Genomic DNA, 12,546 nt, shown 5'->3' with positions numbered 1-12,546 from the left:
CTGAAGGGCTGACAAAATGTCAAGCTTGACATTCTAGCACTAGAGGGCTAGCTGGCTAGAAATGGCCAGTTCGTTGGCCTGATTTGGGAGTTTGGGCCCGATGAGACCCACAAGCCCTTTGGTCTAGTCCTCAGTTAGAGACGGTTCTGAACTATTTTTAGCCCTATGACCCTTTGACTAGATCGGTTGGAGATGGCCTCAATGGGTCTACTTGATGGGCAAGGCTTAAAGCAAAACACAATTGGAAATTTCACGGCCATAATAATTCACCTCTTCTTTTTTCATGAAGCAATTTGCTATATATAATCAGATTATTCATTTCAAAGGGGCAAAAACTGTTTGACAGATCTCCCGAATTCACATCAATTTTGCCAATTTAGCAAACTACTTGTTGCTATATACACACAGACACAAAACAAAGTTCCGACACCAAAGCAAACATTTGAAGAAACATAAATCCGACCAACTACAAGTTTGGCTCCGAGGACCCAATTTGCGATGAACAATTCACATCATCTATGAACCTATGGCATTTTGGTTTCGTCTCTGGATCATCCACCCGGGATGACCAGGCTCAGCCTAGCCGAGTTCTCTGCAAAGTAATGTGAGATAGTTAAAAGAGCCAAAAAATTCATGATGTCTTAACGGTGGCGAAGAACTCACTGGAATCATCCAATCGAAGGTTTTATTCCTCATCACTATCATAAACAACAGCCATTCTGCGATGTGGTGCGGCCTTCCTAGGAGGAGAGTCTTCATCTGATTCAACTGCCTTGCGCTTGTGTCCAGAGTCCTTAACCTTTTGCTTGGGCGCCTACAAATATACCGAGAACCAGGTGTAAAAGTAGAAGTATATAGGTTGAAGAAGAGTAGACCAAGACCATAAAATTTGCCCTCGTGTCAAACGACATTATAGGCAAACGAATTCCACATAGTAACAACTAAAGAACCAAAGAAGCTTTTCCCCCCGTTTGAAGAATTAACAGCAAGTAGATATCCACTTAAAAATACGGAATGGTAATTGTCAAGGGGAAAATCCAACTCGGAAGCAAGATTAATGGTGCCATATTCTTCTATTTTATATCTTAGTGATATGTCACTATGATTCCTATCAACATAAATTGTAGACATATGATAGACCAAACTACGAGAAACACTTGCGTCTATGGTAACAACATAACAGATCCACATGATCAACAATATATATAAACATTTTTACTAAAAAGAAGAGGGACATACCTCAGCCTCCTCCTCTGATGCATCATTAACCTCGGCATCATGATGCTCTTCCTCATCTTCTTCTTCCGAATCTTCATACTCTGGCTCTGAATCCTCAGCCATCTTACGTGGAGGCTCCTCATCTTCCCCATCAGTCTCATACTCAGACTCGTCTGACAAACCCATTGAACGCCGATATGAATTGGCTGTTGGCAAGGATGACTTGCGAGGGATATCTTTAGGTCCCTGTGACTAAAATTCCAGGTGTGAACACTTTTGCCAGAAAAGATACAATAAAATTATGTGGAAAATGTAAGAAACAAGTTGTAGGACCTTCTTAGCATTCAAAATGCGTTTCTCTCTTCGAGCTTCCATTTCAAAATCCTCCTCCATATGGCGGCGAGAACGACGAGAGTCATGATAATTTGGTTCTTCATCCTGAAAATCAGAAGTGATCAGCTAAGACACTTAATACATAGGTAATAAATACAAAATTCCAGCATGTATTAGAAAATGACTATAGAGGCTTCCACACCCATAAAAAGGTGAAAAAGAGAATTTTCTTCAAATGTCATAAACAGGAAAGCTATATGTCTTAGCATTTGATTATGCTTTAAAGGAACAAAACCATGAAAAATAGAGAGAATACAAAGGAAATTCCCACCGTGCCCACCCTCCACTCCTACCCCAATAGCAAGACCATACCTCATCAAGAGCATCTTCCAAGAAACCAGGTGAAAGCTGGCGCCTCCTGTCCCCAGTTGTTGTATACTTTCGGCTCACCTTCTCCTTCTTCCGATTAAGAAGTAAATTAGCTCTGATATTTTGACTTTCAGCCTACAGAACCAAACATAAAATCAATCTACATGTTCCTTGAAGAAATAATAATAATAATAAACAGATACAACTAGATTGTGCAACAACTTACCCTTTCTTTCTCCTCCTTTTCCCTCTCAGGATCGATGTCAGTAACGCAGTTCTTGACCTTGTATACTTTTTTATGTCGAGAATCAACCAGAGCAGTCAGCAAACGATGTGAATTTGATGTCAAGGACGATGGCATGAACCTCATCTTCTTCAGAACCTTTCCTTGTGACTGGAGGATTCCCTGTAAGAACAATGCACAGGTATTTATGAACAATTTTTTGTGACGACCGAGCTTTTTTAGCTGCTTAGTAGACAGTTGAGAATTCTTTTCAACCACTTGTTTTTAGCTGTTTTTCCAGATTTATGATGGAAACAGACCGTTATGTATATATTAATGGATTCCACAACGCCAACAATATAGAATTTTACCTTTTCATGCCTGAGAAATAGGTGCGCTTGATCATGCTGTGCTTCTTGCACAGATATATCTAGAACTTCATTCCCAATTAATAGCTGCAAACTGCCATCAGACCATCTCACAAAGCGTGCATTGCTTTCACTCTACAATCATAGGAATTAATAGTTGAAGCACTGAGTGCATATATTTGTAAGCAATGCAATGTAAAATGGGTGTTGTGGTAAACTCAAATGGATAACCCACTACAACATTGATCCAACTCAGTGTCATAAGTAACACTTTGCAGACAAGGAAAAAAGTACACAAACACAAAGTCCACCCACTGCAATTCAATGACAAATATATGCAACCATGGATCTTTGGCACAATAATGACAAATAAAGTCTGCAGCAATCCATCGCATTGCACACATGCACGAATATATATAACAGAATATAATAAAGATGATGACTTACAGTTGTCGTGCCATCTGGATTTCTAACTCTCCTCCAGCGCACAATGTTGTTCTCCAAACGTATACGCTTCTTGGATCCTGATTCATCCGTCACAAATGTATCCTCTTCCACATATGTCTTTGGATCAAACGGTTTGGGGTCAATGCCCATGATATTTGAAACTTTGATCATGTTCATCTACATCAGGACAAAATTTGAATATTGATATAATTTTTCTTCTAACTATTTTATATCTGATGGTAAACAGACTCAAATCATTCATAAAGTATCCCAAACGATGCCCAAATGAAATAAATGAGGCTGGACAAATAGATCATCCCAAGGTACATAGACGATGTTTCTACTAGGTAGCCATATCATAGCTTACACATCCATTACTTCATTGATGACAGTATATGTTGGCAAATCCTCCTGTAACACATCCAACCGTTTGAAGAAATAGCACAGTGCATTCGCATCGTACTTTTGAGGTCCGTAAAAATAAATGGTACGTAAAATACGTATTTTATCTGGTTGCAGTCAGAAACTTATTGTTTCCATCAATAAAACTGACAAGCTATTTTCTGGAAGTCATTTGGAACCAAACTACAGTCCATGTTCCCAACAATTATGTCTCTTCAACATACGCATATGGGATTATTCTTTATACCCAAAATTAACTACAGTTTGTTACTGTTAATACAACAGCAATCTTAAACTCTATCACCACCAATTTATATGTCATCTTACACAATTAAATCAATTTTATATGGTCTTAGAAGCTGATACACAAAACAAACAAATAATATTTTAAAAAGAAATTCCACCATGTAGAACAAGAACTCAAACCTTTTCTGGACGAGCAGGAGGTGGACGTAGTGGAATCTCTAGCTCCAATGGGGGGCCAACCGGTTTATCTCTAGGTTTAGCCTCAATATTGTCCTCTTCTGAATCATACCTAGCATCTTCATCAGGCATCACATCCTCTAGTCTTGGACTCTTTCCATAGCTGCCTTCCTCCTCCATTGGTGATCTCTAAGACAGGAAACGACATCACATCATTTTAAACACCATGACCAACTGACAGCATTTACAAAAGAAAGATTTAAGGATATTGCTTTCCAAATTGGTACTAACATTTGATTCATGCTGGATGTCATTCCGAACAGCATAATCTGTCTCCTCTTCTTCTTCTTCTTCATCAGAGTCACCAAATACATTACGAACAGCAGAGTGTGCGATGTTATTATGGTCCTCTTCCTCCTCAGGGGATCTACTGTTGGCAATCAAGAGAATTGTCCTTAAAGTCAAACTAGGTAGTTGCTTGCTCTAAACAAGTCTATGTGCAAGAAGCATACAGTCATCTTTAAGTTCTTCTCTTTGGATACAAAAATAAAAAAGACTGGTGAACAAACCATCATGTGCCCCACTCCCATAAAAATCCAATAAGATATACGAGAATAAAAAATGTTGCTTCAGATACTGGACAAGAGTGTGTGTGAGAGAGAGAGATAGAGAGATGGACAGATGGAGACAGAGATTTACCTTGGACTTCTGGCCTGATTAACCTCATCTTCAATGTCAGGGTAATGGTTTTCCATAGACCTCTCAGACCCACTTTCAATCACATTTCGTCTCCGGCTGGTTAACTCTTCTTTTTCATCAGTATCTGTATATTTTCCTTCACTTTCTTCTCTATGATCACCAATATCTACTTCTTGGGAACTTTGTTCTCTTTCGCCCTCACTTTCTCCGGGATCAGGATCAGCATTACGCTGCTCACCATCACTCTCTGCTTCTACCTCCCCCTGGCCCTCTACTTCACCTTCACCCTCAGCCTCCAAAGCGCCCTCTCCTTCATCCTGGAAACAAAACCATTACATAGATGTTTAAGCAAATCACTCTGCTAGCGATATAGTTGTCAAAAGTACTAAAGGATCATTTCGACATAAGCATAATCACGAGACATTAGAGCTAACTACATGTTTCCCTAATAACTTACTATCACCGCATCATGTATAAGATATACAATCTTTAAACGCTCCCAAGTTCCTTATGATAAAAAATTTCCTCAGGTTCAACCTTCCACACATTTTCGCCTCTAAAGACAAAAAAGTTTCGCGATTCCCTTCAGCGCGTAGCTTACATTCCGACTGTCGCGGATTAGCAAGTAATACAATATAAGTTACAACTATTATCCTCCAGCTTAAATTCTGAATCCTTCATTCTTCCACAACAAATAGCAAACCTACACAATTCCAAACCCTAGAAACAACCACAACCAATAAAATCCCCAAGATACATTCTTTCATCCTTATTCCACCGCCATTAACAAAAGCACAACCTATATCTTCCTTCAGCTAAGAATATAGCAAAACTGAAACCCTAAACGTTCCCAAAACATGCAATTGGAATCTGAACCAAAAGGAAACGTGAAATTAGAGGATCGTACAGAATTGGGCTGGGGATTGGACTCGTGCTCGGAATCGACCTCTTCTTCCTCCTCTTCGGATTGATCGCCGAACAGGTTCTGCATCATCTGGTGCCGCTTCTCCTCCCCCATCGCTGCTGCTGCGTGTTGCGTCGGAGCTCTCGGGGATTTTTACTCGGCCGCGGATCTGGGCCGGTTCTCCTGCACTCACTGATTTTGTTGTCTCTGCGTTTAACCCAAATTCGAATTTATTCACAATTTTATGTATAAAGTAAATAAAAACTAATTTTAAATTAAAATACCCCTTTTCTTATAGGGTCAGCCAGATTTCTTGATATATTTATCTTCTTTTTTAAAAAATAAAATAAACAAACTCTTATTCACTTGTGACTCACTAGATATTTTTGCTCGTTCAAAGGGGAGAGACCGGATCCGAAAATATGAATTAGATTTTGATATGGGATTTCAAACTGAAAATGGTATTTCAAAATTTAAATCAAAAATTTTTGGGATGGAAACTTGAAGAATAATAAAAAATCGAAATTTTGGTATTCCCAATTTTTCGAGATTCTCGAAATATTTTCGATATTTCGGGATGGATTGGGACTGGATTTTGAGTTTTGGGATTTTGGGTTTAAGTTTTATATTTTTGAGTTGTGGGCTAAAATGTGACGATTCATCCCTAATTTTCTATGTAATTTCTCCTCGAGTATGTGAATTTACTATTATGCCCTTAATGGCAAGTGGTGTGGACGTGTTTATTCGCTCTTAATTATTTTTCTCGCTATCGTAATTAAATAGTACTCGTTGATACGAACGCGTGTGCACGCATAAGGCTCGAATCGAACTTGTAACGTTAAAGTTACGCTCTGTCAAAGTACGAAGAAAACAGACATAATTGTACATGCGGGTGTACTAATTGATCAATGTTGGGAACATTGAATCAGTCAAATGGATAGATTTTTTAAGCACTTTCCTCTGTGCAAAATCTGAAAACCCTATCCTATTTTCTTTTTAAATTGGATTCGTGCTTTCCCATTTCTCCACTCTCACCAATCCCATCATTTCCCTCTACACGACACCCAATCAGAAATTAGAAAAAGGTTACTGTCTCTTTCTCTTTCCCGAAGCTCTTTCATCTCTGCAACTGCCTTGAATAAGCCTCAAACATCGCAGATCGAACTTGAAAACCACCTCATCGTGTTCATCTCGCCTCCACAAGCACAACCATACCAACCAAACCCTCAATGGATGAGTTTTCGACGTCGAACTCGAAAGGTCCGAACTCAGTGATTTGAGTTCAACGTGTTTTTGACCGAGTTACAAGTTTCTGGGACTTGGGAAGGCTTCTACACAACTCTCTAAAGGTCCTAGACTAGATTTGGAAGAACGTTGACGTTGAAACAGACAAGTTTTGAGGAGCTCAGTTTTGGCCAGATCTTTCGAGGCATTGTCTGGCCACCTCCGTCGACTTTTTGGACTCCAAAGAGGTATAACGTGATTCTACACTTCATAAGCTTCATTTCTAAATAAATTTCGTGAAAAATGGTTAAGAAATGAAAAGGTTATACAAGTTTGAAATTTTTTCAGTTTCCGGCGAACCAGACAACGGTGACCGGAGAAGACGACAAAATATTCAGTCAAAGTTGACGGAATATTCTAACAATGTCAGGTAACGCTGTTAACTTCTGTTAGGTTTTAACAGAATATTCCTAACGTCGTTAGGCACACGGACGGCACGTGCTACGCGTGAGGGCGCGTGCGGTGTCCAAAAGTTTGAGCAAACTATTAGGGTTTTATGTATTTAAACCCTAGGTTTGAGCAAACTATGGGGGTTTTATTTAAGTTTCCGTATATGTGCTTTAATTAATTATATTATAGTTATTTCACATATTGGGGAAACGTATCCCGAGGACGTACGGCGCCAGGCTAGGCTCGGAGGCTACGACCTAGCGACGTATTTGTGAGTGGGTAGTTTATTTTATACCTATACATATGTAAAACCGCACCCCCGTTTTATTTTAAAAAAATGGTTTTTGGGTCTTAATTTGTGAGCCCAAGGGCCCTACCCATTGTGTCCTCCGGCCCCAATCTCTCTTCATCATCTTCTTCTCTCTCTCACCTTCGAATCCCTATCTCTCATAGCTCACTTTCTCTCTTCCTCTCAAACTCTCCCGAGCTCTCTCTCGGACCTCACTCACACTCTTCCCGGAGAACCCCACCTGAACCACCATCGTATCACTAACACATCACCTTGCCTCTCTAACGAAACCTCAACCCACCACCAGCTTCTCTCATTTCTGCTTCGCACAGTAACACCCTTACTGTGCAACTTCCTTCTCCGACGAATGTCTCGTCTTTCCGACGTGAGGTAAGCATCAGGAGACTCATATATCTTCTTCTTATGTCATGTGGCATCAATTTATGGTGTTTTGAGTAAGGTTTGATCGTAGTTTAACTCGGGGAATGCTTTCCGAAATTTCGACGAAGACCAAAGGTTTGCAGGCTTTTTCCGACCACCTTCCAACCACAGTTGGCCACGAAGAAAGTATATTTCGAACCCTTTCATTCGTAGCTTTATTTTGGTATAAGGGTTGATGGGTTTTTGCTGAGTTGTGGGTTGACCGGAGCTTCGAAGCTCTAACTTTCTTCTTCGGCGAAACTGGCCGACTCACGGCCAAGGAAACTAGCCTTTTTGGGCAGCCCAATCCTAAGCTTCCCAAACCCGTGTCCCTTAAAGCTCAACCTTTTAATCCACCAAACCCGGGCCCTTGGGCTGTGCATCAGGCCTTAAGCCCGTGCATCAGGCTTTAGCCCTGTTTACCAATTACCCAAAATCCTTTAAGCCTTAACCCAGCCCAGAAACCTTTTTAAGCCTAACCCGTGTTAAAACCCAGGCCTTTGGGCCCAAACCTACCAACCCAGATCCGGCTGGAACCTTCCAAGAATATTCTTGCCCCTGTTGACTTACACGAAATTTACCCAGGACCATTCTTAGGGTAATTCGACGTCTTGAATCCGTTTTTTGACATCTGTTTTCCCAAATTAAATCGTTTGAGTGGAGTTTTATTAATTGGACCCTTTATATGCTTAGGGGTAATTATTTGGGGCGTTTCCGTCTTCGCTAGTTTGCGTGGCTCTTCGATGGTGAAGTATCAGTGAGTAGACCCCTTCTAAAATGCTTGTTTTAATAATAAAAATGCATACATGAAAATCATGATTTACTGAATACGTTTTGTGAACGTTTTATGAGAAACTGATTATCATGTTATACTGAGCTTATTTTGGAATACCATATTTTCTATCGAACCTATGTTCTTTTAGGGTATCTGATGGATGACGATATACTATTTAGAAAATGTTTTTACAAACTTCTTTATAGTATAGATGATGGATGACTTTATACCATAAAGTTGCTTTTGAGGTATATATACCTATGTTTGGAAAGATTATTTTAAGTGGTTTTGTGCGTATCTAGCAATCCCTATTATTGACCTTCGGGTTGGGTGATGTAAGAGCTTTCGGGTGATTAATACTTATATTGACCTTCGGGTTGGGTGTTGTAGGAGCCTTCGGGCAATTGATACTATTATTGACCTTCGGGTTGGGTAGTAGCCTGCGGGCGATTGATACTTATGAAGGAAGTGTTCTGAAGGAAGAGTTCTATGTTCTACCTTTGGGCGATTATGATACCACTAGTTAACACATTATATACGAGATATGTTTTATGAAAGGTTTCATGGCAAGTTAGGGTTTTTGGAAAAACCTATTACATATATCACTATTGAGTTTTCATAAAACTTTGGGGCTTAGTATGTTGATAATTATTTTATTATATATGTACATCAACTTGGTTCACTCATGTTTGTTTTGCACCCCCATCAAGACTTAGAATCGAGTCATACAATCCCTACATCAAGGCACTTTTGCATCGGCATCTTCGAGTCATCTCGGTGTAGGACCCATTCTTTTATTCATTCAATTTTATATTACTTTCCTTTTAGTGTTCTAGATGAGTGTATGCTCTGAACTTGTTCCTTATTTGCATAATAATTATAATTAAATTTCCATTATCTTATTCATATTTAATCCTCATGCATCATAAATGGCTTGCGTCACCTTCGAGTGTCGACCAGCACGTACCTACCCTGGTATTCGAGGAATATCAGGATCGGGGCGTGTCAACATATTTATAGTTTCCCTAAATGCGTAGTTACTTCACTTTTACGCTTATATTGCTAAGTATTCGTTATTGTGATATTAATTTTGATAAATGTTGTTATATGGTTGAGATATTATTGTCATGTCATTCATACATATTGGTACATGCTCATCTTGCTACACCTAGTGTTAATACTCGCCCCAGGGCCAGGGCCAGTCCTTCACGTGTATGTTCACATTTGCACCGTTCGCTCGCCTTGGATCCAAGTTAAGTACTAGTCTTGTTGGGTAGTTGCATTAGGCAAATTCTACTCGTATGTGATTGTGTTTCTGCACCAGCCTTCATGTGATCTTAGTACTAGAGCGTATTGATTACATCCAGTCTTGTTCATGTCAGAGATTATATGTTCGAACTCGTGTGTCAGCTTAGATGGATGAGCACTTAGTTATACTTGATTATCACATGATTATATTACTGTGGCATGATATTACTGTGGCATTGATATATCATGACTTGGCATATTTCTGGTTATATTGTTGTTGTATTATTGTTTACATACATATGTAGTATGTTTTAAGGAAACTATACTTGTTTTACGGCGAGGGGTTAGTATATTCGAAAATAAAGGATTTTCTTACAATCGTTGTTTTACTGACCTACTCAACTTTGTTTTTTGCCCTTCCAGGACCTAGATAGCTGCACTCTTTATGGCGTTCGAGGAACCTTCGACAGTTTTGACATTATCCTCTTTTTAGACATATGAACTTATCCACTGTTGCGTAATAAGTGTACTTTAGCTACTTTGACTACCTTATTGTAGTCTTATTGTTTATTATGCTTTGAATAATTGTAGTGGGTTCTTCCCACGAATGCGCACTCTTTCATTGTTTAGTGTAATTAGTTCTAATTAGTTTTAAATTTATTCACTTTTTCACATCATTTACCCTTATGGTTATGTCATCTCACGATGACGGCCTGCATGCTTCGACCTTCCTAGGTCGGAGAGTGTCATAAAATTTGGGCTTTTGACATAAAAAAATTTTGTCTAATTTTAAATCAATTGAATTTACTTTTTTTTACCTCTTACCAATTCTAAATTTCATACCAAGTCAAATTGACATTCCAAAGTTCCAAACTATTTAATATCATACTTTTATTTCTAATATTAGTCTACTATCAAACTAATTAAATTTAACTTTCAACATGCATACAATCAATATATATATATATATATATATATATATATATATATATATATATTTGGTTCACTTCGGGATTCCCAAACCATGAATATGTAATCCCGATTCCCGTACCAAAAAGTTCGTGATCAGTTCGGGTATGGATCCTGAAAATTTCGGTATTATCAGTTTGGAAATTTTTTTGATTTGGTTTGAGATTTTCAGAAAAAAAAGTTGGCAGTGATTTGTCTAGAAACTAATGCTAGATGACAAAGATCTGGCTGAACCCACTACTACCAATTATATGTGTAATTAACAGACTAAGAGCTCGTTTGGATGTACTTTTAAAATGATTGAAAACGCTTTTGGTGAAAATATTTTTACAACAAATTATTAGTAAAGATGCAAGTAAATCATGTAATTCCAGCATATAAACAACAAAACAAAAAACCAGAAACCCCCAAATTTATTCATTTCTTAATTGAAATCCAGAAAAAAAAATGCAAAATTTAAGCAAGGCAGAGAAAACCCAAATCCCACCCCAAATTTATCCTTGAAGGTTTTTTATAAATCGACCAACCATGAATCAAAGAAGAAGCAGAGGATTGAGTAAGGGGAGGAGAGAGTTCCACTGCGAGAGAGAGTGTTTAGCACAAAGGTGCTGTCAGAAACGGCCTAAAGGGACAAACCCAGACCCCTAGCCACAATCCCTACCCCTCTCCCTCAAATCCCTACGTCCCCCATGCTTTTCTCTGACTGTCCCCCTTCTCCCACTCATGAAATCGAGGATGTGCAGCAATGGCGATGAGATCCCCACTCCTCCCTCTCCCTCTCCCTCTCTCTATCACTCTATCTCTATCTCCATCTCTTCCTATCCCTCTCCCTATATCTCTATCTCTATTTCTATGTCTATCGGCATGACCTCCCATCCTTGAAACCCTCACCGAGCGATCCTTACTCCTCCATCTCATTTTCCCTCTCTCTCTATCACTATTTCAGAGGCGGCATGGCAGAATGGTAAATAATTTGCACAAAACAATGCACTATAAAGGCGATATGAATGGAGTCACCACCTAAAATGTACCAATGCAGATAACATACATTTCACAAATCAATATAGGCATCTCTAAAGAATTTAAATAACCAAGAGATGGGTGAACCAAGCAAAGCAGTTTGATTTTCCCTTACATTCAATTCAGCTAACATCAAGAGCCATTGTACAATCAAATGGATGAACTTAAATGTTCCTATTCACAAAAGTTGTATTCTAAAAAAATATTGTTTGTTTGCATAAGAAACATAAGTGGCATGCAGTTCACTCATGGTCTGTAAAACCACCAAAAATTAAATAAGAAAAGACTAAGAGAATCCACGGTAAACAAAAAAGAAAAGAAATCCAACAAATCCAACATTGTTTCATAAATATAATATTTACTCAGTATCACTATTGTGACAAATTTTTATGACACTACGACACATACTATATGACTAACTTCATTTCTCACTCCTTTTAGACTAAAGTGATAATTTTAAAATGAAGGCTTACAATTTATTGAACTAACAAATATAAAGCCATATACATATATGCAATTGAAACTATATGGAACGTACCCAAGAGAGTATCTGAGTTCCATGGTAGAAGCCGCTGAACATAGTTGGACACAAAGGCCTATCAAGCAATCTATAAATGAAAACCTGCACAGAACCAGATAGATCGATTCCATCAACTGTAGTACACAACAATGATCTCTCAAATAAAGCTAAAGCAAATATATAAAAAAAAATTAAAAAAAGGGAGAATGTTGAGTTATGTACGCAACAACCCATACCCATACCTC

General features: G+C 38.6%; 1 protein-coding gene across 7 annotated transcripts in view; it reads right to left on the bottom strand.

Moving 5' to 3' along the window:
- Nucleotides 1-273: 273 nt before the first annotated feature.
- The window catches only part of LOC126626951 (protein LEO1 homolog), a 37,492-nt gene continuing 25,219 nt past the window's right edge, over nt 274-12,546 (bottom strand). The window contains exons 1-12 of one of the 7 annotated variants that reach the window (XM_050296360.1): nt 5,390-5,628; nt 4,483-4,799; nt 4,075-4,213; nt 3,787-3,972; nt 2,959-3,135; nt 2,515-2,646; nt 2,147-2,326; nt 1,924-2,055; nt 1,552-1,656; nt 1,240-1,470; nt 660-814; nt 274-590 (exon numbers count right to left, since the gene is read on the bottom strand). In XM_050296360.1, the coding sequence (XP_050152317.1) occupies nt 686-814; nt 1,240-1,470; nt 1,552-1,656; nt 1,924-2,055; nt 2,147-2,326; nt 2,515-2,646; nt 2,959-3,135; nt 3,787-3,972; nt 4,075-4,213; nt 4,483-4,799; nt 5,390-5,500 (1,839 nt within the window). In that variant the 5' untranslated portion in view covers nt 5,501-5,628 and the 3' untranslated portion in view covers nt 274-590; nt 660-685. Of the gene's footprint in view, nt 815-1,239; nt 1,471-1,551; nt 1,657-1,923; nt 2,056-2,146; nt 2,327-2,514; nt 2,647-2,958; nt 3,136-3,786; nt 3,973-4,074; nt 4,214-4,482; nt 4,800-5,389; nt 5,630-12,546 lie in introns of those variants that run through there. The other 6 variants (XM_050296358.1, XM_050296359.1, XM_050296361.1 and 3 more) reach the window with 6 other exon arrangements.

This window comes from Malus sylvestris, chromosome 6 (genome assembly GCF_916048215.2).
Source record: "Malus sylvestris chromosome 6, drMalSylv7.2, whole genome shotgun sequence".
Classification (NCBI taxonomy): domain Eukaryota; kingdom Viridiplantae; phylum Streptophyta; class Magnoliopsida; order Rosales; family Rosaceae; genus Malus; species Malus sylvestris.
This window is presented reverse-complemented; position numbering and strand designations above follow the sequence as displayed.